At 38.4% G+C, this 26394-nt stretch overlaps 1 protein-coding gene across 1 annotated transcript in view; it reads left to right on the top strand.

Moving 5' to 3' along the window:
* Positions 1–26394, top strand: part of EFEMP1 (EGF containing fibulin extracellular matrix protein 1) — a 49561-nt gene that overhangs the window by 15673 nt on the left and 7494 nt on the right. The window contains exons 6-7 of the mRNA XM_072857526.1: positions 20924–21046; positions 24713–24832. Of these exons, the coding sequence (XP_072713627.1) occupies positions 20924–21046; positions 24713–24832 (243 nt within the window). The remainder of the gene's footprint in view (positions 1–20923; positions 21047–24712; positions 24833–26394) is intronic.

Consider the following 26394-nt stretch of genomic DNA (forward strand, 5'->3'; position numbering starts at 1 on the left):
CTTATAAGGAGCACGGCTGTTTGCAATACTGCTCGGCCCATTTTAAAGGGAATATTGCAAAATAAGAGCAGCTCACAGCAGGAGAAAGCAACAGTTAGGGGATGAGGAGAGATTTTAACAACTGAGAAAAAGAGATAAGCGTAGCAAAACCATACAGAAATAATGAAGGGCTTGGAGAAAGCAGACTTGCAACTGCTGTTTCCCACTTTGAAACACAGCAATTCAAAACTTCATTTATGATCCTGAAAGGTGGTATAGTCAGAGCACCCCAGAAAAGGAAATGCTTCCTGAACTCACTGCTATAGGATATGAGTGATGCCAACAATTTAAGAATTTAATTAAACAAAGGTCTGGACATTTTATACCATGAGACCAGATGTTAAAAAAGAACAACTTTTGAAAGGGATAACAAACCTAATTTATATGTTTAAGGCAATCTTTAATTATTAAAGAATGTCAGGATGAGTTTAATTGTTGGACAGTAGATCGGCAATATCTGTACCCTTCTGAGGTATCTCATGCCCGATTTGAGAATTTCCACCTTTTTCCACCTCAATTCCACCTAAATTTTCCACCTTTCTGCATTTGGTGACTGCTACCCGTGGACTGAGCGTAAAGCCCATTCCCCAGAGCTTTCATTAATCAGTCTGGTGGACATCAGATGTTCAGTATTGTAATGGAACCATTCCCTGCCCTACAACCTGCAGAAGGTTGAGGTTCGGTTGTTTGGTTTTTTTTTAACAGAGCAAACCAGTGTAATTCTGTTGAAAATTAAAACCATTGGGAAATTCAGACAAACATTTCTGTAATTCTGACAGTGATGTACAAGTAATCTGATCTGAGTCTTAGCTGTCAAATGCAATTTGAAACATTTTTATATTGAAAAGAAAGCTGATATTAATATCAAAACATTTGCATCATAGGAGACACAGTTTGTTATTGTGGGGGAAAAGCATGCAATACTGAAATTCAGTGACATCATTTTGTACTGACACAGCTTTCAGGGGCCTTACTTAGGCTCCATTCTTCTGGACAACATATGCATGTAGAAGGAAATCTGTCCTGCTCTGAACAGCTTAGCGGTGCATGTGCTTGCATACCTTAACAAGCACAGACTTTACACAACACTATTGCTGTGTTTAGTGTTGTATTTGGGACAAAAGCAGCAGCAGCTTATATCATTCTTTGCATCTGTCATGTCCAACCTAGCCAAAAACTGGCCTCAGCAAATTCTGGCTCATAGATGCTGTGGGAGCCCCCGGGGCTCCATACACATGCCTCATCTGTGACCAAACAGGGGCTAAGGAGCCATTTCACAGCGCCTTGTCCTCAGGGTGGAGTCACACTCCTACGACAGCTATGATCATTAGGCTGAAAGCAAAATATTAAAGAGACCAAAGGGACCAATTGGGATTTTCACAGACTGAATGGCCGCTCAGGGGGTTCAGCCAGAAAGAATGATCCTAAGTGTCTAAAAATATGAAAAATAGCAAAAAGGCGACACAAAAATGTTTTTTAATTTGGCCGTAACATTCCAAGTGGGACAGCCATGGGATCTGCCTGGATCAGCTCAAGACCGTCTTTGCAGAACACCGCAGAAGCTCACGCAACACACCAACTAACACGCACTCCAGCTTTCTGGCATAAAGTTACAGAACCATCTCTGTCACACAAATTCAGATTCAAGACAGTATTACTGTCCCATTGGGATGCAATTGGGATGGGCTGGGTAGACAACAGCCCTTAAAATCTGGAATGATAATATGCAGGTTTTTCCATTCCTATCATTTGTCCTTAATTTGAAAAATTAAATGCTTATGTCCCATTGTTAACTATTCTTAGCACTAATTTCACAATTTAGCCCAGTGATGACCAAATGGCTTCTTTACAGTTTTTTTTCTCTCAGTTCACAGCTGTCCTGAATTTATTTAGTTTGGTGCTTAGGTTGCATAAAAAAAAGTTTTGTGACTCAGCCTCCATAAATGTTTTAATCAGAAACCTGACTTGACTCAACTTCTTCCTGAAGAACACAATCAGTAAAAAGTCAGAGGAAAGAAAGGTAGTACAGTTCTCCATTCTGGTTAATAGCTTAGAGTGTATTTACAGCTTCATAGAATAATTCAGGTGAAAGGGACCTCAGGAGGTCTCTAGTCCAACATCCTGCTCAAAGCAGGGTCAGCTCTGAGATCAGACCAGGTTCATCAGACTCTCACACCACAGAGGTTTATCCAGTCAGGTCTTGAAGACCCCTGTGGATGGAGAGTGCACAACCTTTCCGGGCAACCTGTTCCACTTCTTGACTGCCCTAATGGTGAAAAAGTTTTTTCCTTATATCCAAACAGAACCCCTCCTTTCAATTCACCCTAGATTGATAGAGACAGCCAAAAGAGATTTGCTAAAGATGCAGGACTTCCTCTTTTTTTTTCCCCCTTCATTTTTCAAGCTTGTTTGCATTGGTCCCCCCATCAAACTATTTAGAATTATTTATTATTTCATTTGGCTGTAGCACAGAGAGGGTACCAGTCACCAGTGAAAGTTTCCTTCTGGAAGGCACTGTATGCACAGATGCAGCAAAAGCGCTCACCGGAGAAAGCCTTCCATCTTCATACTTTTAAACATTCGGCTTGCATTCCTTCTTTACTCTATTTTCTTCAACAAAATTAAAAAATGCACCTTCTTGGGTTTTACCTACCACTAAGACTATTTCCTACTGTACTTTTCAGAACTCACATTTTTATAAAACTGTGCTGTAGTTATGGGAAAGACTGGTTTATTTTCTTACAAAGGGTGAAGGTGAGGAAGTGCTTTCCATAAGGGAAAGTAACACAGTTCTGGGGCAGCCCTGAGTAGCACAAACATTTTCATGGAAAGCAGACTAGCTAGTGAGAAGCTGAATGTCATTCCCAGCCTCTTGTGGCCCGACTCTTGCTACAAGTGAATCTCTCTGCAAGCTTTTTCAGTTTCAGATTGTAAAAAAAAAAAAAAAAAAAAAATCAATGTGTATCCACAAACCAGGAAAAAAAAAATGTAAAGTTTCACTGATCAGTGTCTATGCTACTTCTCGAGCAAAGTTCTGAATAAACAGAAAGATTTATTCACAGCTAGTGCCCACCAGGCTTCTTAAAGTACTGAAAGTATATCAAGACTGATTTTAATAAACAACTCCACTGCTTATACTTTGGGGTGTCACATTAAGACACATTTAGTTGTGTTCCAGCATTTAAAGCACATGCTTGGATCCCAGCAATTTCACTGACATTTTTGCACCTACCTAAATTTACACAATTACTTAATGCTGTCCTGAATAGGAATGCTGTCCGGAATTAGTCCTTCACCTTCTTGCTAGAACTTTTATTTTAAAAACGCTCACTAAAAAACTTGCCAGAGCAAGCCTGCAATACCAAGCGCAGACCGAGCCTATTCACGGGTGGGTAGGAAATGCTTGAAAGTATAGGAGGGAGTAGCCTTGATCTGAAGGAACGGTGCTGTTTACTCAGCTTGCAGTTAGATCCCTGGGACGTAGTTTTCAGATAATTCTGCTGAATATCCCAGCTTATCTCACATCTAGCAGCACTGTCCCTTTTAGATACTCTTCACATCATTTTTGTGTCTATTTAATTCTTTATTCTCTCTTCCTCCTTTCTCTACTTAAACTGGCAACAACTGCCAAAAACTGACTGAAAACAGCAATTCACGCTGTGATCCTGGATAAATTACTATACAATTAGCAACATCACAACGTGAGTTTCAAAACGTTAATGAAATAAAGCTGCTCCTTTAGGCAACTAGATACTTCACAGTTTATGATTTATGGTGACTCTAAATAGGATTGTGAACAGTTTACATTGCGAGATGAAAAAATATTGTCACTTTCACTAACTAGATACTTCATGCTACTTCTGTAGGAACTGATGCCTGGCTTGACTAAAATAATCATCTCCTCAGTATCCTCTCTGTAAAATCTTATCCATTCTAGAAATTGAATTGCAAACTTGTTACGATCTGAAAATCAGATACATTTTCTTCATTGTAAGGAGCAGAATGATGCAGTGGACATGACTGGTTTGGAACAGAATGACACGTAGCTGTATGGTCACAGAGAGTTCTTTCCATTAACTTCTCAGATTCATTTTCTGGCTCGAGAGGTTTTGCTCTCTGCTACTGGACATTTTGGGCAAGCACACATACATGTATTAAGTATGAAGCCTTATGGGGCAAATAAAAAGTTACTGCCCAAATAAAAGTAATAATAAATCAAGCCCAAGAGTTTTAGGTCAGTATGCAGAATTAACCTATTTACTGAACATTCTGTAGATAAGAGATCATTGTTCTTTGCTTTGAAAAGATTTCTGGTTAATACGTATTCAGCCATTACTTATCTATTATGCTATGCTTCCTTTTTATTTTCCTTTCATTGAAAATGAGACCTAACTCCTTAAAAATCATTTGGACTTGATCCTAAAACACATTGAACACTTCCCAGTCCTTTTGAAAATAATAGGATATAAGAACTTTCATGACTTAGTTTTCATTTCTCTGAGGTGTTTTTGAAACTTGGAAATCAGTTCAGAAGGTCCTGTCTTGTTATTATCTGAGACATTGTATTTCTTTTCTTTCATATTGATCCTTTTGCCTGTCTGTGAAGTCTCCAAAGCATACCAATAGTCTGTTAGATCCTAAATAAGTTTAGATACAGATCTAGCCACAGAGGATGTTCAGCTAACTGACAGAAACCAATCTTGTCATTGGTCTTCCACCAGTGTTTTGCAGATTTATTGGTAGCATCTGATTAATTAAAACCAGCCTCTAAATCAATGGAGTTGATTAGGTGCTATATACAAAAGTTTTCAAGCTACTTAAGCCTACATGTTGACAGTCTGTTAAAAAACTTCCCCTCCTCTTCAGTAGTCCCTGTCTGGAAGTCTTGTATTTTGCAAAAGCTTTTAAAAATCTTTACAGGCCACAAATATTATCACCTACCAGACTGGTTCTTGCTATCCTTTGAAATCCTCCACTCTCTGCTCACTTAGACTGTAGGTTCTTTGAAAGTGGCACTGTCTTTTGGTTCAGGGTTTGCGTATCAGCAGAACAGTGGAATCCTTATCCAGGATGAGGGCTTCTGTAAGCTAACAGCACAGAGAAGTAAAAGTACCATGTCAGACCTCTTAAGCTTACGCAATAATTTGAAGTTGATTAGCCTGGGAGAAGACTTAATGTTGGAAACAGTGGTTTGGGTTATTCAAGCTACCAAAAAAATCATAGTAGCATAAATAATAATAGGATTGGTAAAATTATCAAAAAACTTGTTTTAAAACACTTTAGCTTCGGAATTTTAAGCAATTCTCCCCCTTATCCTATTGGTAAGAAATGAATGTGCTTGTAGATGTTTACTTTTCCTCCACTCTACATAGACCATCTCACTAATACTTAGGTACATATCTCCTTGCTTTACCTTTTAATTCTGTTCTTTGCATTAATTACTTTGATATAATTAGTCTCTCCCAGATTCATCTTCTGTCAGTCCATCTCTTGCCTCATCAGTTATTGGAGGATAGCACTTCATGAAGAAAGAGCCACGAGTCTTTTTTTTGCCATCCAGCAGATGAATGAGCATGGCATGGACTTTCCCCCTGAAGTGCACAGCTGCAGAGCTGAGTGGACAATCAATCACACTGGAATTAAATCCATCTGGAAGGCATTTGAGGCAGCAAGACATCTATGAAAACCTTGAGTGTGATTGACAGCTTTTTCCAATAGCTTTGATGGAAGCCTAAATTGAGAAATCTCTTCTCCCATCCTGCAAGAATTTATGAGCAAAATTTATTTTGACCAACCAATATTGGCCTGTATTCAACAGCATATGAGGCCCTTATGTTCCCCTGTAGGCTTGTGCTCATTAGTTAACCTCTACAATGGTCATGGAAAGGCTAGATTAGATTTTAATCAAACACTTATGACTGCCTACTTAGAGATAGATACAACCAGGCAATGAAAGAGTTATGCTGAGTAATGTACTGATAACGTTCTGGGCATCCCTCAGAAATGCCGAGATGCAGACAGGCTACATATCCTTGGCAATTAGCTCATACACTCAATTTGCAAGAAAATCAAAATCTGGGACCTCCTGCCTTTTTTAAAGAGGGAATGGAATAGACTGAAAACCAAGCAAAATACCTTCTGAAAAAAAGATGAAGAGAAGGAAGGGCCTCGAGTGCTACCTTTTCAGGAAGGATGGCTAAAGCTTCCCACTCATCATTCCTGGAGCCAGGAGCAAGAGAAACATTTCATGCCACAAAGTATTAAAAAACTTGTCCAGTGAATCTGTCAGGGCCTGTTCCTTCCTTTCCCCACGTTAGCTACAAAGCTGATTCCTATTTAGTCCTGCAGGTCTCTGGAGGCAAAAAGCCTGGTTTGGAAGGGCATCTGTACTAACCGTTGTCCCATAATCGATCTCCTTCTACATGCATATGAGGCTCCATGCTGCTGATGCTTTTCAATGCCTGCCAGTGACCCAGAGCCAGAAGACTTGCCTGACATTGAGCAATTGCTAATACTAGCATATCCCTCTGAGGGCTGAAATGGTTAATTCCTCAATGTCCTTGGCTATACTACTTAACATCAACGTGTTCTGGGGAGCGCCCACGCTTTGTCACAACCACAAATAGTTTCAAAAACAACAATTTTCTTTAATTCAGTTGTAAACTGCTCTTTCAGGAATTTCATCAACTTGCACGGAGTAGAAGGGATTGTCAGGGGAGCTTCTTGTCCTTTCATGACCATCTTGCAAAAGCTGATTTTCTCACCAAGCTGTGTTTTGACAAAGCATGTTTCTCTCCCAGTGCTCACTTACCTGTGTTCTGTACATTTTAAGATCGTCTTGAGACTTGCACAGTGCTGTATCTATTTTGGATTGTTTTTATTGGCAACTAACGTATACTACCATGCGCCCACGTGAACAAAATTACAGAGCCCAGACAACTTTTGTACAGAGTTCCTTTGGCCACAGCTTCTCTGTGGGTTTCATTTGGCAGAAGTGATATCAAGCAGAAGTCTTTCCCTCAGCTTCTGATGTAAACTAAAGTACACCTTATAAATAGAAAACACAGGCACTGAGAGCAGTGCCTTTGGGCAAACAGCCACCTTTGGGCTATGGGAAAAATTCAGTTAGATGTGATTCATAAATATAATTAATAGGGTGCCATAAACTTGCTCTGCTCTTCACAAACAAAGGAGCATTCTCTGCCTTGAAAAATTAGAAGGGCAGAACCCAGAGGAATAGGGAAACAAAAACAGGAGGAAAGTAAAAGTGGGAGATTTAAGGGGGAGGAAAAAAAAATGTGGGCTTGAGTTGTCAGAGTGGAAAGTATAATTTTGACGACCATCAGACAATGCGTGGAGTAAAACAAGGGGCTTTGTTAGGCACTGAATCCCTCTGCACCTCACTTCTGATGAGCTCCAGGTTTAATTTTCCAAAATTTGAAGTGTAATACATTTCAGAAAGAAGTTAGTTTGTTCTTTAAACTCTAGTTTAGTTGAAGGCTCCTATTGATTACAGCTGGAGCTGGATCAAGCTTGTGCTGACTGTGTTCTCCTGGCAGACTCATTTGTAAATACCTTTCATCTCATCCAGCACTGATAATGATGTGCTTAGATGATGTGGCAGCAATTATTTAGCTGCTGCGTTAGGTTTCTACTTGATGCTAGCCAAGAACCCTAAAGTCAGACCATAGAAAGGGATGCTTACATTTCATTAAATCTTATGATTTCTTCTGAAGAAATTGTAACAGCTCTATTGTAGTTTAAATAGTCATTTCTTTCTTCACTCTCACCAACAAATTTAGAAGCAAAGGGTCCTATTCCACCCTATTTAGCAAGTCTAAACATGTTACAAATAACCTTGTTATCTGATAGCACACCCCAAAGGAAAACCCTGCAAAACTTCCATTTTCCCAGGTTTCTGAGCATCCTATCTACTAGCCAAAGACGAAGCAGAAAAAAGGGGGCGGTGTAGGCCTTGGTTACTCTCTGAATGGATTTACACGCTTGCCTTAGTACCATGTAAATACTGGAAAATAAAGCATGGATCTTGTCAAACTTAAGGACTTAGCAAATAAGGAGCATTAGAAGCAGCACTAATAGCAAATAGAGCAGAAGCATCTACTGCCAAGTCAGTGAGAGATCCCACGTCCTGCCTGGCAATCAGTCTAAATACATCCTTTCTCCCACTTCATGTGACCTTTTCGGGCCAGCAATGTTGCGTGTTAGTTTAATATTTTAAAACTGGAACTTTACTGGTATTTGGCCTACTTTTTTCTATTTATTTTCTAAACAAATGATAGCCACTCCCTTCTCAAACAAACGTTTTAAGCTTCGCCAGAAGTCTCTGAAGATCACAAGGTATTAAAAAAAAATATCACATGCTCAGGCAAACAAAAGCAGGTTGCTCCATTTCACCATCCCAAAAGCCCTGCAAGCAGACTTCAGGAGTACTCTACTTACTCTAGGAAACACTGCTGAAATCTCATTTTCAGTGAAAAGTGCCAGGATTATGGTAGCACAGCATCTATTCTGAGGCAAACCCATGTAACTTCCCAGCCAAAGACCAGGGGAAAAAAAAAAGGAGAAAAGCTGTCCCAGTTGCTACTTCTACTTGATTGCTTAAAGGCAGCTGGGAAGTCAGATCCTTAGCCTGAGAGCAGAGTTGATCACAATTTTAAGGCAAAGTCATTTTGGAAGAAAAAATAGCTCTCTCTTCCCAAGGAAACTTCTGTTTTTTAAAATGTTAGTTTTTATTTATTACTGGCTCATTGAAAGAACAAAGTATTTTTTGGTGTCTTTTTTCTTTTTTGTTCCCAAACACAGAAAAAAAATGTGGCTAAACCCCAGAAAAATCTTAGTTTGGGGCCAAAAATAATAATAATTTTCAGTTTTAAGGTTTTCTTTGTCAGGTTTTTGAAAGAACAACAAATACTTCCCAAGCACTGCTCCAACTTACAATCTTCAGTAGACTGCACACCCTCAACTTATTTCAGTTACCCTTCTTGTCCACCCACGCTTTGCCCACAGCCCACCGTAGCCTCCCTTGGGCTCGTATCTTGCTCTCGCCGTGTCCCAGGCACATGCAACCACAGCAGGACACGTTCTCCTGCGCGACACAGGGTGCATTGTACCACCTCAGCACTTGCTATTAAGGCATTCTTCTAACAGCCCCGATTATACTTTGAATCAGAAAAACAGCATCAAAATACAGACATTGGCAGGTACTTACCAGCTCTCCGGTCAAAAAGTGAGCATCGAAAACACCTTGGTGATCTAACCAGATCACACTGCTAGTCTTGAATTATAATAAAGTGTTTAATAAACACTATTTCTGTAAGTGAAAAGCAGCTACATTAGTAGGGCTCTTATATATGCACCTTGCTTTTTTTCCCATTCTTTTCTTTAGCCTCCACTTAGTCACCTCTATCATAATACATCTTTTTAGCTTTGATGTTCATTTTTCTTCCTTCATGAATATTCATACTGCCTTTTTTTTTTCTTTTACCTTCAAAGAATAGATTTCTTTTTCCCTGATGCCTCTGTCTCTCTTTTGATCCTGCCTGGCTTTGCCTCTCATATCTATTCTCTTTCAAACAAAGAATTTTTAAAACTTCATTTTAAGCCCTCTTCCTGTTAAGAATTACATGGAAAGTTGGATTCTCCACTTAGGTTCAAATGGAGAACCACTGTGAATTCTTAAGGCAAGACAGACAAACAAAAATTTACAAGACACTGTTCCTGATGGTTTTATTAGATCAGTACCATATAACACTGCTTGTTTGTAGCACAGTCAAACTGATATTGCCACAGGAATCTTAACTTTTGCACATCCATTTCACTTCAACTTTAACTTGAACTGTGCAACCTGAACATTGTGTTTTTCTATCCCAGCTCTTCCAATCCCCTCCCATCCCTAGAGTATATTTTGGACCAAATCAACTGATGTGTCTTTTTCAAGTACTATTTCCATAATTTGCTTTTATTGTTCTATCATTCAAAAGTTGTAGAAGGCGTGAAGTTGAATTTCTTTTAACCATTTTTTTATTTCACAAGAAGGTAAAATACAGAGCAATGCCCGCCAATTATACTTTGAAAGTAAATAAGTTCTAGATACATTTCTTCAAAACAAGGCATCTGTGGGTACATACAGCAACACACTAAAAGTAACACATAACCATGTAGGAAAAATTCATAACTAAATAATGCCTTCAAAGGCATTTCTGAAGTTGGAACGGCATCAGGAATCTGCTTATTTACGTAGGGAGCTGTGGAGATTGCAGCATGTTGGTACTGCCAACAGATAGGATGATTAGTGCTAACAACAATATCATCGTTTAGATAAGCCTTCTCCTTCTGATAGTTGCTATTGAACTCGACTTGAACTTAAATGTTCTCAGCTTGGGAACTACAGTTATAATTCCTAAAACAGCTCATTCAGCCTGCAAAGGCTGAAGGAGAATAAGATTTTATTGATAAAATTGGTCCCTAATATAAAATATTTTAAGTCCCTTATATCTTAAGGTCCCTTGTTTCTTAAGTTAGCAAAGTGTGCACTGATGATCTATGCAATTCACTACCAAAAAAAAAAAAAAAAATCAGGCTATTATATTTCAGGCTAGGGTTGGATATCACAGTTAATGCTCAGTGCATCGGTTTGCTTGCTGTGTTAATTTTGTTCCGTGGATAACTATCTGCCTTTACTGTCAGAAGGACATGCAGACTATGGTAGTGCCACACAGACAGACCAGGTTTTCAAACAGACTGCATCCTCCATTGCAGTACCTTTGCCAGCAACTCCCACGTGGAGATGCCTCCCTCACGGTAAGGAGACACTGTGGTTCCTCATGAGAGGAACAGTCTGATTTGGCCTAAAACAGTTGAAGACATGCCAACATACAAGAAAAGCAAGATTTTTTTTGCAGGAACTGTTTTCTGTGTTGTCTCAGAATGAAAGTTGATTTTTAAAGTGTGCTCTGAAGCACACTTTTTAGGTAGAAGTTTGTGTTTTCCTTTGCAGGGACCCAGCAGCTCCCAGTGTATGTGCTGTGAAAAGGCTTGCAAAGATTTAATGAGCGATTCCCTCAACTTCCTAATTAAAAACCACAATGAGCTTTCAGGCCTTTATTTCCCTAATATTACAGGTTGTAGCAGTAATATTTTGTTCAGTCAAGCCTAGCTAAAGGAAAATGCTTATGAGGTTTCCAAGGAGAGAAATAAACAAAATGGAAATGAATAGGGAACTTGGAACTTTTAAGTGTACGTAATTAAGAAAAAAAAATACATCCTTCAGATAATTCTGGAAACTATTAGGAGATATTCATAATTCACAACCAGTTGTTTGGTTTTCTTTCAAGCAAGGGGGCAGCTTTACATCAAACACTGACTAGCTTTTCCATTAACTTAAGTAAACAAAACAGTATGCTTCAAGTTAAGTGAACATCTTTTTCGTTGTTTTTTTTTTTTTTTTCCCCTTTTTTAATAACTGGGTGAATTAGAAATAAGAACAAGACATTTACTTTCAAATAGGAAATTAGTTTCCATGCTATTTCTTCATGTTAAAAATACTTTGGAACACTCACAAAAACAATGCTAAGCTGAATTTATGGAAATGTTCCATATCAGTTTTGAAGATGATATGCCAGATGTCGGGGAGAACTCTTTCATCTGCAATAATGGAATAGTTTAATCCACCCTTGTTGTTTTTGAGTATAGTCCAAGTGTATTGGTCATCATGGGTGGGTGATCCTCACTTAGGCAGGCATGAACCAAAAAGCACAAGTTGTTAGACCTCTAGCATAAAGTCACAAGAAAGCAACAGCAGGAAATACTCTACTGAAAGTAAAAATAAGCTATTGCAATGTAAATCAAAAAGTTTACCATTGTGACAACTCACATTTTGAAGCACTCTGAGACTTGCAGATACATTGCACTGAATTATTGGATTGTAACTGGAAAGCAAGTATGGCTCCATTTATGGCCCCAGCAGAAATAAAGCCAAAAATACAAATTTTAAATTAATATAGATCAATCAAAAACATGGAATATTTTTCTTTTTGATGAGCAGGAAGACTAATAGTTAACATTGTAGTCTTCTACTGGGGAAAAAAATACTCTTCCTTTGAGAAACTTTAAACTCAAAGACATGGATATTAATATCCATGTTCTTGTTTTAAGAATATATGTTGAAGTAACATTGGAGTAACATTGTTAAATGTCTTTTGGGAATAGTTTTTGTGGCCTTGCACAGACTAACGTTGTCATATTAGCCATACCACTTTTATTTGTAATAATCATTTTACTTACTGCATTACTTGAACAGTGTTTTATGTGTACATTCATTTAATTCACTATGGTTGTGATTCGATAGCCAAGTGTATCTTTTTATCAGAGCACGTTCCTACAAGCTGTGTTGGACCATGGCTTGGACTAGTGGGGTCCTGAAAAAGGACAGAGCACAACATAGAGAAAGTTGTAATACAGCATTAGGCTTTTTAACTTGCCATACCATTTCCAGGATGGACAGCTACTGTGCAGAAGGCACGGGAGCGGAACACATGTTTGGGCACTGATTCAGGTTAAGCACCCTTACCTTGTCACCACTGAAATGCTCTCCTGAATGTAACGATTATAAGTATTGTCTTATGTTAAGATACAAGGTAGAAAAAGCATGTTTGGTTGCATATGGTACCTCAGTCTTCAAAGTCAAAAAAATCTCAGAATTAAAAGCCATTTACCTCTTGCAGTGTAATTTACAGACTGCATGGCATACATTAGAGAAGGAAGGTAGCATCACAGATGGAGGCAAAGCGGAGGAGAAAGGAAGTAATGCATCAATTCAAAGCTTCATTCATTTTTTTCCTTTTCAGCTGCCTGCCACTCCCAAACAAACATGTGGGAGATGTTCTAGTGCTGAAAGCTATGGCTCACTCCTTTATTTAGCTATTCTATGTGATAAGTCAATTCAGTTTGGACATACCAAAGACAATACATAATTGTGACAAAGTACTGCAGTCCAGACTTGATTATTACAGCTTGATCCCTTGTTAACTCTGTTGAGTAAATAGAAGAAGGATGCTTTTCCTGTACCTTCATATTCATGAAGTCACTGTGGTTGGATAACTTTCCCAAATTCATGGTAGCTGCTAACACTTTTTCAGTCCAAATACAGAAATCACACAAGGAACTATAAGTTGCACTGCATTTGATATATATATATATATATTTATTTTTTTTAAACACATTTTCTACATTAATACTTTGCATTACTTCTATTTTGTTGTGCTATGATGTCCAGGAGTACTAAAAGACAAATCTACTAGGAGCTTGCTTGCTTGCTTTGCTATACTGTCAAATTTGAGAGGGGAAATGTTTCGGCACACCAAAAGAAGTCGTGCCATTTTTCATGAAAATCTCATTAATTTAAACATTCTTCCTCACATATTTGCTTAAATGTAGGTCTTGGCTCTTACATATATTTTTCCTGTGCAAACAAGTATTTGTGCAGGTTACCTTCCCTCAACTGTGGAAACTTGTTACCAGGGCAATCAGTCCAATATACTTAACATGAAAGGGCCAAAGGAAAATTTAAAAGGGGAAGAGAAAAACCAGCAATAAAGAGGGAGTTTATGGGCTGCTACAGAGTTGTACAGAATTATGGACACTACCTCATGACACTACTGGATAGTGACTGCACTGTTAGAGTGAAGGTCTCTCTATTAAGAGGTTTTGCCACTCCAGAAGTGAGAAACTTCTCCAAATGTTTAGTCTTTTGGTACCTACTGACCTGATGTTATGTAACAGATTTTCTGCTGGTATTTACCACCGCAAAGCGCGGCCTCCCAACACCAATGAGTTAAAAGTTGTCTGGGCATCCAGCCCAGATGAATAACATCCCAAATGTTGAAGGAAGTAGCAAGGGAAATAGAAAAGCCTTTGACAGAAATTGTTGATAGCTTGCTAAGGCTGGGGAGGGAACCAGGGAATTTGGAGGTTGCTAATGTTGTTCCTATGTGCAAGAAAGGATCAGGGAGGATCCAGGAAACGACATAGCAGTGAGCTTGGCTTCAGTTGCAAGGACAATATAAAGAAACATAAATAAGAGACAGAATACTTAATTTGGTAAAATAAAGTAAGCCCATACTCATGGAAGAACTATAGTGGTCTAATTTCTTCAAGTATTTTACCTTCAGCTGGTTATTTATGAAAAATACTAACATAAAATGTCTTACAGACAGAAGGAAAGCTAAGGAAGTGGACAGAAAATGAAAGGTTTTACAGAATCCTGAAGTTAAGTAAATTGTCCACGATACCTGCAGTACTGTGCAGATCACTGCATGTCTGATGTCAGACTCACTGGTGCCATTGCTTACATGGGAGGCAGTGTTTTCAGTTCAGATAAATCTATTAGAAAAATAGACCAAGTCATTTTCTGGTCTCACTCACACTGAGAACTCAAAAAAAATTAAACTGATCAACTAAAATATTTATCGTTTACATTCAAAACAAATGGAGAACAGCTTCACTGGAGTCAATGACAAGTGCAACACTGACATTGGTGGAATCATTCTGGGTTTAGATTTGTATAAACCATTCAGAAGCTGGTCTATTGGCGCTGCTCAGTGAGGGCAGGAATAAGAATTTGAATCCCATAAGGTCATTTTAAGAGCCCTCTTTTTGATCTGGTGGAATGTTCTGCTTGCAAAATTGCTACAGACCAGAACAGAGAAAGCAACCTACAAACATTTTGTGACTTGTTTGAACAGATGAATATATACACAAACAAGGAGAGCACGAAGATGCTGTAGTAAATTGCAATATGTTGAGAGCCAGTGAGCAGCAAGAAGCTGAGCACTTCAATCCCAGGAGTAAGACATACTTGAGTTAGTTAAGAATACAGTTCTCCAGCTCTGAGCACAACATACAGGTATGAGCTAGAGGAAAAAAGGTTTAAGTGGCTTAAATAAGATGAAAGATAGATGTGGATTGCATTTTTTTTCTACAAAAGTTTGAAGCACTGGTGAAATGCATCTTGAATTTATGTACTTCTCATAATGATACAAACTAAATTACAGAGATTAAGCTGTTGCATAAGTGAGCAAGCAGCATGAGTCAGGGGGTTTGGGAAAAATGAGTCACAGCGTGAAGGGAACAGAGCCAGGTTTGTAGCTCAGAAAGAGAAACTAGGAAAGAATTTTATGGATGTAGATAAGAGCCTGACCGAATGGATTGCAGTAGAGAAGAAGAAAAACTAACTAGCTCTAAAACGGGGAACGTACACTAGATTTAGAGAAAGCTATAGCTAAAAAGCAGGTCAGGCAAAATTTTTGTACACAACTGGTGGTTGAAATATAGAGCAGGCTGCCAAAGTCAGCAATAGAAGGACATAATTGTGTAAATCACTTCAAGAGGGAGCGCGGGTACATTTTTGGAAAATGAGGGAATCACTGGGTATAGCTATTAGTGAGGCTCATGGAATTAAAACTATGAAACACAACTTGATTTATATTTTGAAGGAATAGAGGAGCAAGCTCTGCTGCCCTCCATGGTTCTCACATTATTTCTGTAGCACCCTGCAAACTTCAAACAGTAGCCTATGCAAATCAGAGCATTATCTTAACCTGCATAGTTACCATATGAAAGCATATAGTTATCAATATGAAAGTCTTCTAAAATGAACTGTCTTGAATAGCCCTGGAGATTACTGCAAAAGGCGGTATTTATATTAGGATGAGTCATTGGGGTCTGATGGCCATATTTACCATAATACAGTTGAGGACTTGCATAAACATTTCTGAAAGAGCAGTGTGGCTTACCTGTAATTTAATTGAGAGACCAGTGTCTTTAATTGTAATGTTCCTCCCCCCACTTCTCTATTGACTCTGACTCTTTACATCAATTTAAGGTTTTTATATAGCAGTAATCATTGCAACTTGATAGAGGACCATACAACCTAACCCATTTTGGTAATGGTAAGGTTTAACCAAGCCCAAGCCTGTGGGAAAAACAGAATATGAGATTCATATAATTAAAGACTGTCGTGATGCTTAATGGATCTGAATTCAGACTGTTCAGAGAACCCGAATTCTGTGATTTGCAATCCCTCAAGTACTTGACTTTGAAACTGTCACATTCTTTCAGTATAGTATTCCAGATGTAACACCTATAAACAACATATGGAAATTGAAGTACTCAATCCAAACACATTTTACAAATTTTGTAAAATTTTTTATAACTATTTGAAGTACAAACAAATCCCATAATAAGTTTGCTTTTGAGTGGCCTATTGAAAGACTACATAATTGTCTGAGTTCAATTATTACAATGATCGAGACACTGAAGGTAACCCAGCTCCATTTTCAAGTAAGATTGATCTGCAAAAGGATTGGTAGAGACACCCAGGCTATTTCAAAGGAAATTTTCCAACTACACAGGCTGTAACTGTCCAGAGAATGACTGTCTGGGAATAAAAATCAGAGCAACATCTTAGATCAGACTCAGAGATACAGTGAATTTAAGAATTAATCTATATTTCACAGGCTGCATGCATCAATAATCAAATATCATTCAGGTTGTTTAACAGTTTAATACAGACTTACAGCTCTTGTTTATCTGTAGCAAACAATACAACCTTTTAAAATGTTAGCTGAGACTAGAAAATAGAAAGAAGTAAAGAAAGGGTACTGTTAAAAGAAGATTATTTTCATTACAGGTTACCAATGTAATTTAAATTGCCTACCTGGATGAGCAAATGTATGTGTAACATACAGAAATGAAATTAAAACACAAAGTTGACGAGGAATGAGTTGAGGGTGTTTTCAGGTACAGCTTACAAGATACTTGCTTAAGGTAGAAGCTTCAGCTGTGGCATCAGTTGTTGAAACACTTACAGAAAACAAACTTTATCATGATGACACTAAATTTGGAAAGGAGGATGCAGAGGAAAGATGCTCAAGAATGAGCTTGTAAAAGCCCATTATTTCCTTTCTAGATCTGTTTCTTATACTGCACTCATCACTGTGGTATCTTGAGTGCTTTCCAGTAGTGCATTAAGCAACATGACAAACATCTGTCACATGTTTGTTCTTTCACCCTCTCCCCAGAGAGACAAGTGTGTGCAGTGGAGTGTCTTGTTTTAATTTTTTTTTAATTATTATAAATACACATGCACGTAACACATTATTAAACATTCATGCTAGAGAGGAAAGGTCAGACAAATTTATCTTGCTCTTAGGATTAAAGCTGGTGAGCTCTGTGATGTTCCTGTAGGAGTTTCTATCACACCCTTGCCCCAGATGGCTATGTCTTCCCAGATACCAAATCAGTCTGGTCATGGGTGTCTGCAGTAGGCAGAAACCAAAAGTATGGATTCCCAATACCCATATTTAGTGTTCACACTTAAGTCCAGGGATTTTGTCAAGAAAGATCAAATGGAATGAGATGGTAGGATTTAAGGAAAAACATGTGCTTTGTATAACCGCGATCTCATCCCAGTATTTCTGCAATTGATACAGATTAAAAGCAGGAATTGATGTAGCTTCCAGATCACTGTCACAGAGTCAGAGGGCACTGTGCAAGTTATGATGAACAAGCTAGGAATCTAATGGATTGGAAAAGTCTGATTTAAAAACTGGAAAAAGAAGTTCTTAGACTAATGGCATGAAGACCTGGGAGTTACTGATTTCCATACAGAGGGGACATAACTGGGAAAATAAGCTTCAGATCAGTCAGAGTTCAGTCAGACCCTAAACAATTGCAGATAGACAGTCTACCCATTCAAGAACGACAAACACGTAAGTGGGAATCCAATATCAATATTGGCCCCACCAGTGTAAGATTATGCTATTTCATATGGGGAGAGAAGTGTGTGCGTGTGTGTTTGTAGATAACTACCTCTGCCACCTCAGAGAAAAAGGGAGCTGATCTGCCTCATCCCAAGGAGACCTCCAGCATCGATGTTGCTTCCTTCCTATGACTTCCACTCCTCTATTATTGCTCTAATAACTCCCAGGACAGTAGAAAAAAAAAGACTGTTTCTCTAATGGAGGATGATTCAGGTCACATCAAGTGCCAAGAAGCTGAAGACTTCTCCTTGGGCCTCACTCACCAAAGGCATAGATGCAGAGATCTGTGCAGCAACATCACATTGCAAAATCTACCAGTGCTTCTTTCCATACTCCACAAGGGCTGGGCTGCTTCTGGTATCACACCAATACAATTCACATTTGGCACTGCTTTCAGCGCTGAAATCTTCCACTCACTTCCTCACCCTTATATCAGTCACAACAGTAGACATCTCTGTAATTATTTTAATACTAGAGATTTCAGAACTGAATGTTCCAGCACTGAAACCTTTCTAGCTGCCTGTTGTTCTCCTCCCGCAATATTTTCCTTGAAGCACTTAAGAAACATGATCTTCAGGCCATCAGCCTTCTTCTAACATTACTGATTTCTTTGCACAGATGTGAGAACTGCTCCAAGCATGGCAACCTACTGCGCTTCCCCAGTAAACGCTACAGGCTGCTCTCCTGTCCACCTTCACTTCCCACCTTAGACAGTTCAGTAAGATCCACAAAAAAAAAAAAAGGAGGATTGGAGTTTTCAAAGAACTCCCATCAATACTTCATTCCATGTATCTGTTTTCCTAGCTTGTCTAGGGACTCACATCTCAACAAAAGCCATCCAGCAAAAACACCCAAAATAGCAAAAAGTACCATGACGATGCAGAGTAACAACACTGATAAAGCTCTTCTGAAGTCCACCAAGAGTACGCCACATATCAATATGCATTTTCATGGCATGTAGAAGACACACAGGACATATAGTCACAGCTAATATGCAACCCAGTTCAGGATCCTAACTTGAGTAAGAAGCTTAGGAGAGCTCGTTTCCTTGAAACAAGTCTCAAGAAAAGGTTGTTCTTATAAACACAGATCTTTGTGCCCATAACATAGAATCCTCCAAGAGTTTCCAAATGAGGAGGCAGCTAGCAGTCAAACAGTACTTTTGAATAATTGTTTTTCTTTCCGACTGAAATTACCATTGGAAAAATCAAAGACCTTGAGTGCACAAGTCAAACTAGCTTGCTTCATTTTAGCTGATATAGCTTATTATTCCATAGAAATTAAGCTAAACAGAAATCAAGCCATGGATGCAAATGGCAACACAAGGACTTCATGCCTTTTAACTAATCCATCTTAAAAGGTAACTCATGTTAAGTTTACTCATATATGAGGTTCCTAAAGATCAAATAAACTTTCTTTGTTCCGGTACGCTCTGCAACAAAAAGGATTTGAACTGTATTACAGCCATTTTACTTTCAACTTTTGTAGAAACTAGGAGTACAGGCAAAGCCCAGTGAAGTCTCTGCAAAGACTTGCATTGAACTCCACCGTGCTTTGGCTCAAGCATTTAATGATGTGTCAGGTTGGTATGAGGCAGCCAGCTATAGTCCCCGAAAGTCTTTACACCTGAGAATGTGCTTTTCAGCTGTCAGTACAGAACAATGCAGTCAGCAAGTCCTGCATCAACACAGCAGCTTTAGGACCAGTATTATGCAGAAATGCAAAGAGCAGGCTAACATAAAAGGACTTTATTTTTCCTGTCAGATAAAGAGAAGATATATGTAAAATATTTGGACATTTGAGGAAAGGGCAAACACTGAGAATTAATTCAAACTGTTGATGGTTTATTTTTTTATTGAATCTTGTGGTCAAAATTGTTTTCATTTGCTATGAGAAAGAATCCATCATTTTTTCCAAAGCACCACCCAGAATCTGCCACTGGTGATGTTCTAACATCCCCAGTGCCTATACAAATAGAGAGGTCAGCTGAGATTTGTAAACTAGAGATCATAAGGTTTAAGGAATTTGTTTATTCGGCCTAGAGTCTCCAAATTGTGTACAATGCCAAAATTAAAAAGCCCTTTCACTGTACTGTGTCAGGTTACAATAAAAAGCTCTCCAAACATTTGGGACGTTCAGATGAGAAAGCAAATTGTAATTCCATTTTAAGCAACCTATTTGTCAGCACATGCAGTTTAATTATAATTAAGTACCTCCAGGAGTTATAATGAATAGACAAAATCAAAATGTTGTTTTTATACTTGTCTAAACCTGCATTTAGTGTGAACTAAACGCTGCCTGAATTACACTGAAAAGTAATTGGTCTAGTATTTGCATTTTTAGCTGTACTGTTCAAATACAAACATATGTAAACTGTTTCCAAAGACTTTAACATATTGACTGAATTAAGGGAATTTTCATGGGAACGACAAGAGGCAGATCTCTTCCTGATGAGAAGGCCACCATGTACCAAGTTCCAAGTCCCTGTCCAAAGTATGGAGCACGGGAACTGTGCAAAAGAGATCACCAGAGTCTTTTTAGTATTAGCAAAAGAACATATTTCTAACTCATCTCATTCTTGAGAAAGGGCTGAACTACATTTGCTGAAATTTTCCAGAGTAATTCAGCATGCAGCAAACAACCAGCATGGGGGGGGGGAAAAAAAAAAAAAAAAAAAAACCACAAAAAGTCAAATGATTGAAACATGATAAAAATATTATAAAGTTGCAAGAAGTTTACAGGAAGTTTTATAGTTCTAAGTACAAAATATTAATGGTATTTGACAAATAAAAGTATCTGATTGTTTAAAATAACCATATCTGAAAATATTTCCAAATGCAGTATATCAGAATTAAAAGCTATTAGAAATCTGATAATATTTTATGTCTTGCAAATGGAATAAGCGTTGAGATGACATCTATGGAGTATATTTTAACTTTGCTGCCTTCACTTCCAGGTAGCCTGGAGATGGGTAAAGCATTTCAACAAGCTAAATCTTTTAAGGAAACTTTATGACTAATACTGCATTTGCTTTTTTTATAAAGATATAGATGAATGTGCAACTGGAACCCATAATTGTAGAGCTGACCAAGTATGTGTCAATTTAAGAGGATCCTTCAGCTGCCAGTGTCCTCCAGGCTATCAGAAACGAGGGGACCAATGTGTTGGTAAGTGCTGCTCTAGATTAAGTTATTTTCTTTCATTATCTACAGTTGCAAAGTTTATGTTGGTTATAAAGCATATAGGTATGTGTACTGTAAAATAGCTCTATAACTTTGAAATGCAATGGAATAATCACTTTATCACAATAATTAATCACTAAAACATGGAACTAGAAGCTATTTTAGTTATAATCAACACTTGGAGTTGAACTTCACAAGATTAATTTTCCTAATAGTTACCATTGTGTTTATTGTTTGTATTGGGATATTGCCTAACGTCCCAGATATAGCCATAAGTCTACTACAGCAGCAAACTAAAGCATGTCTTTCCAGTGATCTCAGTGAGGCTTGACTCCAGATCTGTAGGACAAAGCACTACCTTCACACAGACCTAATCCCTGCTCTGCAGAGCCCCCTTGCACAGTCTGTTTCAGTACTCAGTTTTATGAGTACAAGTGAAAGAGATGGAAACTCTGAATGCAGGTACATGATATTTGCAACTTATAAACCACTACGCTTTATTCTTTATGCCAAAATAAACTATCAGCACCCTTGGGACCTATACAAGTATAGCATTAAATCCAAGTGCAGCATAAACACTGCATCTTTCCTATTCCATCCTCATTTGGGGACGTTATGCAAAAGTGCCATTACTCTGTTCCTGCAGTCCTCCTTCAGCCCTTATTTGACACCTCTTTAATCGTGATTTCAGTGGATGAATTGCTTTTATAGGCACTCCAGCCTTAAGCCTTAGGTTTGTCAGAGATAATAAAAACAACTATGAAATACGAGAATCAAATATATGCATCATGAGGCAATATAAGAGGTGGTCTTGAAAAAGACACAAGACTGGTTTTATGCAGCCTAGGAGAAAAGCTTTTTTTTTTTTTTTGTCCTCAGCAGAACAGGATCAACAGAACTTCAGGTTGTCCTCTTTTTCTTTGTGTTAAGGATCCCGCATTTGAAAGTGGTTAAGAATTTTTTTATTTTTAATGTCTTTCAAAAAGCCTTGCAAAGGCTATAGGTAGTTGCTGCCTAACAAGAGCTGCAGGAAGGAAACTGGGGAAATTTCAGTACACATCTAGACTAATTTCTGGGCATGGCTCTTTCTTCAGGGTTCTGAGCCAAGGGCTGTAGAAATCAACCCAAAAATTCTTATCTCTTTCCCAAAGGATGTGGATCCGGCCCGGAACTGACAAATTGATATAAACACATAGGTATCCAATTTTTTTCAGTTCTCTGTGCAAGAGTAGAATTAATAGTTTGGAATGCAGGTAGAGGAATAGTTTTGACGGGTCATTGATTTTTTTTCCCCCCAATATCTGGGTTTTATCTAGATTTTTTAGAGACAGAAAAGTATATTATTGCTACGCAATAGCACTTTTGATATCAAGACCTATGGTACTACCTGAAAGTCTCACGGGACACATATTAGAGCACTCAAAAGAAAAGCAGCAGAATGATACACCCTTATATCTACACGCGAATACATTTATGCATCTAAATCTATACATGAAGATGTCTGGAAAGTGAAAATTCCCTTCTCCTATTTAGGTCAAAACCAAGAATAACACCTGTGTTACATATTACACACTGACCTAAATTATAAGTACATCCCTACACTTAGTACTGTCAGCATTTCAGAATAAAGCCTGTCTTTGGGGATTTTATAACAACTTAGCCAGAAAATGTTCTTGGGGCCAGATCTTGATAGAGGTTCTCCATATGGGAGGAAATGTTTCTCAAATTTGAAAGAAATTTTTCCAGACTATTTTGGCTTCAAGGTAGAGGGAGAAAAGGACTCATTTCTAACAATTGATTGATTTTAATCTAAATTCACTAATCATTTCTGTCTTTTTTTGAGATTTTTTTTTTTTTAATTTGCTTGTTCACGTACTGCAAAATTAGTCTTTTCTGAAACACGGGACTCCGGATAGAATGAATTGTTTTCCAGCATTACTTCACAGAAGACTTTGGCTGAATTGATTAGATAATGCTTAGCCCTTAGATCTGCATGGAGCTGATGTGCCTAATCCCACACGGAAAACTCCCACTGAATTAGAGTCAGATCCTGGAAGCATTTATGTGCATAAATGCAGTGCCTAAGCAGCAAAGCATTGCTCATATGTCTATATTGTATAATCAGATCTTTAAACAGCAATTTGTAAGAGCTTAGTCCTGTAAAAGTCAAGGATGGAAGAGATCTACTGTGCCTTCTAATTTATTCCATTTCTACTTCCAAATTTCTCTCTGCAACAAAAGAGTTACAGCGACCATCGCTACTGTACGGGTAGCCAGGAATTTTCCAGCATAAGCCTTTTCATTCAGAACCATCCAAAACACTCCACTGCTAAGTTTAGCCCCAAAGAGTGACTGCAAATTTGACAAAGAAAGGGTTAACTTCTAAAGATTATTTTTTCACTTGATATTAAAACAAACACTTTCCTCATTATAAAAAAAGTCTTGGCCTCTTTTTAAACACATCTATGGTGGAAACAGCTGGAGGTAGGAAACTCAAGATCTGGCATGGATATGGGAAGTGCCTTTCTTTGTTCCAGTGAAAACTGGTCTTATTTGTCTGAGCATTGAGCCTTTGAAATATCACATTGTGTACATGTACAGAACACGGCATGGATCGAGCTCAAGCTTCACCAAGCTCAAGCAGGCCACAACTAAAGACGGCTGCTGCACATACATGCACGATCAGCATTGTGGCATAATTTTAAAAAAGTGTTTTTCAGACAAAAACAGAGGCAGTACCTCCTCCAGAATGCAAGGAAACCTTTTAAAATGCAGAGGGGTAAAAGAATGGGCTGTTGCACATTTTGTATGGTTCGCAGGTGAAAACCCTGCTCCAATGCACATTAGGAATGCTGAAACTTGGAAAGGCAGCCTGCTCCACCTCAAAACCAGGGCTAATCTGCAAGGAGAGTCTGTGGAAAGTTAATACTGCCTGAGATAGCACCAGCTTCAGCCAGTCTCATCGCCTTCCTTGACACCAGAGAGCGCAGCCAGAAGGTGCTAGTGCTGCTGTATGGAAAGGTATGCAGGAGAGGCACAGGGAGGGGAACGGGAGTAATGGCAGCCCCTTGGGGGAGCAAGCCAGTTTCTGGGGGATCTCTGCAGAAGCACAACCACCTGTTTCCTTTTCAGGCCCATTAATCTTCTATCCTCGCCATTCCCCTGTACTTGCGGAGAAAATTTGGACTTTTCCAATGGAGCTGAAAAGATTTAGTACATGCTAAGAGTGCTGCGTGCGAATTTTTGGAAAAAACGAGCTACAAGCCACGTTCACTGTATTGGTCAGCATTACGTCTGATCATGAGAAGTCTTGGTTGAAAAGCAGAACAAAACATTCTGGGTTTTACCTATACAAAATAAACAAGACTCAGCGGTGCTGTGGAACTGAATAAAAAATAAAGTTGGAATGTGTATTGATCTCAGTGGCTGGAAGACAATCAGCATAAAACAGACTTTGTACAAAGGTTACTTAAAGAGAAAGTAAAATAGTATTCCCGTTAATATCCATAGAAGCGGTACCTAGCTCACATAAGCTTTTTTTCCTGCTTTTAATCAAGTGCAATTAACTTTACAGTTTCTTTGGACACAAGGCAGCAACAGTGAACTGCCATGATTCCATTTGAACTCATTTCTCTTTTTTTGATAACTCAGACATTGACGAATGCACCCTGCCTCCATATTGCCACCATCGATGCGTGAACACTCCTGGTTCCTATTATTGCCAGTGCAATGCTGGTTTCCAGTTAGCATCCAACAACCACACCTGTGTAGGTAAGAACTTCTCTGCATGTACTTACACATGAGCTCACTTGGTATAGAGACAAACACTGACACATGACTTGGCACAGTTGAAACTTAAGTCTCTTCATTCCCAACTTAAAGGAAATAAATACCAACTAGTAAGACATACCAGTTGCTGTCTTGAGAGGCTCTCCTGCAAGTGATCAGAGAAGTACAGGAGGGTTAGAGAGAAAATTGGAGCCTTATTGAAAACCTGTTATTTTGTTGGCATAGCAGGTTTCTGAGGAGCATCTAGTTTGGCAACTGGAACCCTGGAGGTTTATATTCATTATTTAATCTTAGATTTAATTATTCTTTCAGTTCTGGTGGATCGCTTTGCATTATCATAGGCTTTCATGATATTATTCCCAGTTCATGCAACACAAAGGCTGGAACTGGAAACCAGGGGAAGTAATATTATACCTCTGCAGTTAAGTCTAATTATCCTCAGCACATGGTAAACATAGTGAGGAAAGAAGGCATCTAGAAATGTCACACTTGACTATCTAGAAAATAATATTAAAAATGAAAACGAGGGTCACTAAGGAAGAGTGACCCTTTAAGAGTGATCCTCTCTTTAGAAGTAAAACACTAAGGGAAGCCTTGTAGTAAAACTTTAAGACTCTTGTTAAATTTGAAACCATAAGTTCTGTTCTAGAAGAATTAAAGTAATAATAAAAAGGTAACTACATCTGCTGAAGTGCACAGAGAATGTCCATTAAAAAAAAAAATCAAGATATTGGTAATGGAGATGGTCAGAAGTTATTTATGGCTATAATTTATATATAGAAAATCTATATTATACACATATTTTTATATAGAGAGAAAAATCAATCTGGGTTTTCCAGCCTCTACCATTACTTCCAAGGGTTGCCATATCTTATCAAGTACCCTGGCACACTGCATAGCACTGACCTGAGAGAGGAATTTCTTGTTTTTCACCAAAGGATAGGATAAAAAATTGCACATGGTCATAACATAACCATGTGACAAATAGTTACTTAGTTGACCCTTTCCATGGCTCAAATGTATGGTGTATGTTTTCAGTTGCACTCACAAATCCATGACAGCTCCAAGTTTGCTAGCTGCTTCACCAAAAACACCCCTTCTCTGACTTGCTGGCCTCCCAGGCTAATAAGGCATACTCCCGCCAGGGAAGCTGAAGTAAATCTTAAGAAGAAAAATTTGTAAATGAATGGTTGCTGCATCAAGACAGACTTTCACATCTGCACCAGTCATCTGGCAGAAGTGATACTTGACAGCTGTACTGATTACATTTGTGTTACAACTTTTGCATATACTGAAAACAGGTCAGTATTTCTTGGAAGGAAAACAAACAGAATTGTGGCTTTGGCTAGCTTATTTATTCCTTCTGGTAGCATTTCATGATATACATTCTTTGCACTGTTGCCAGAAATTAACTAAAAGGAGGAAGAAAAAACTTTGTAATCAGTTTTCCCCTATTACCATTCATTTTCAGGACTAGGAGGTTCATCATACAGAGAATTAATATCTTCCTCATTGGTCTAGTTTTTGTGGATGCCTAATTTTAG

This window comes from Ciconia boyciana, chromosome 3 (assembly GCF_034638445.1).
Source record: "Ciconia boyciana chromosome 3, ASM3463844v1, whole genome shotgun sequence".
Lineage (NCBI taxonomy): Eukaryota > Metazoa > Chordata > Aves > Ciconiiformes > Ciconiidae > Ciconia > Ciconia boyciana.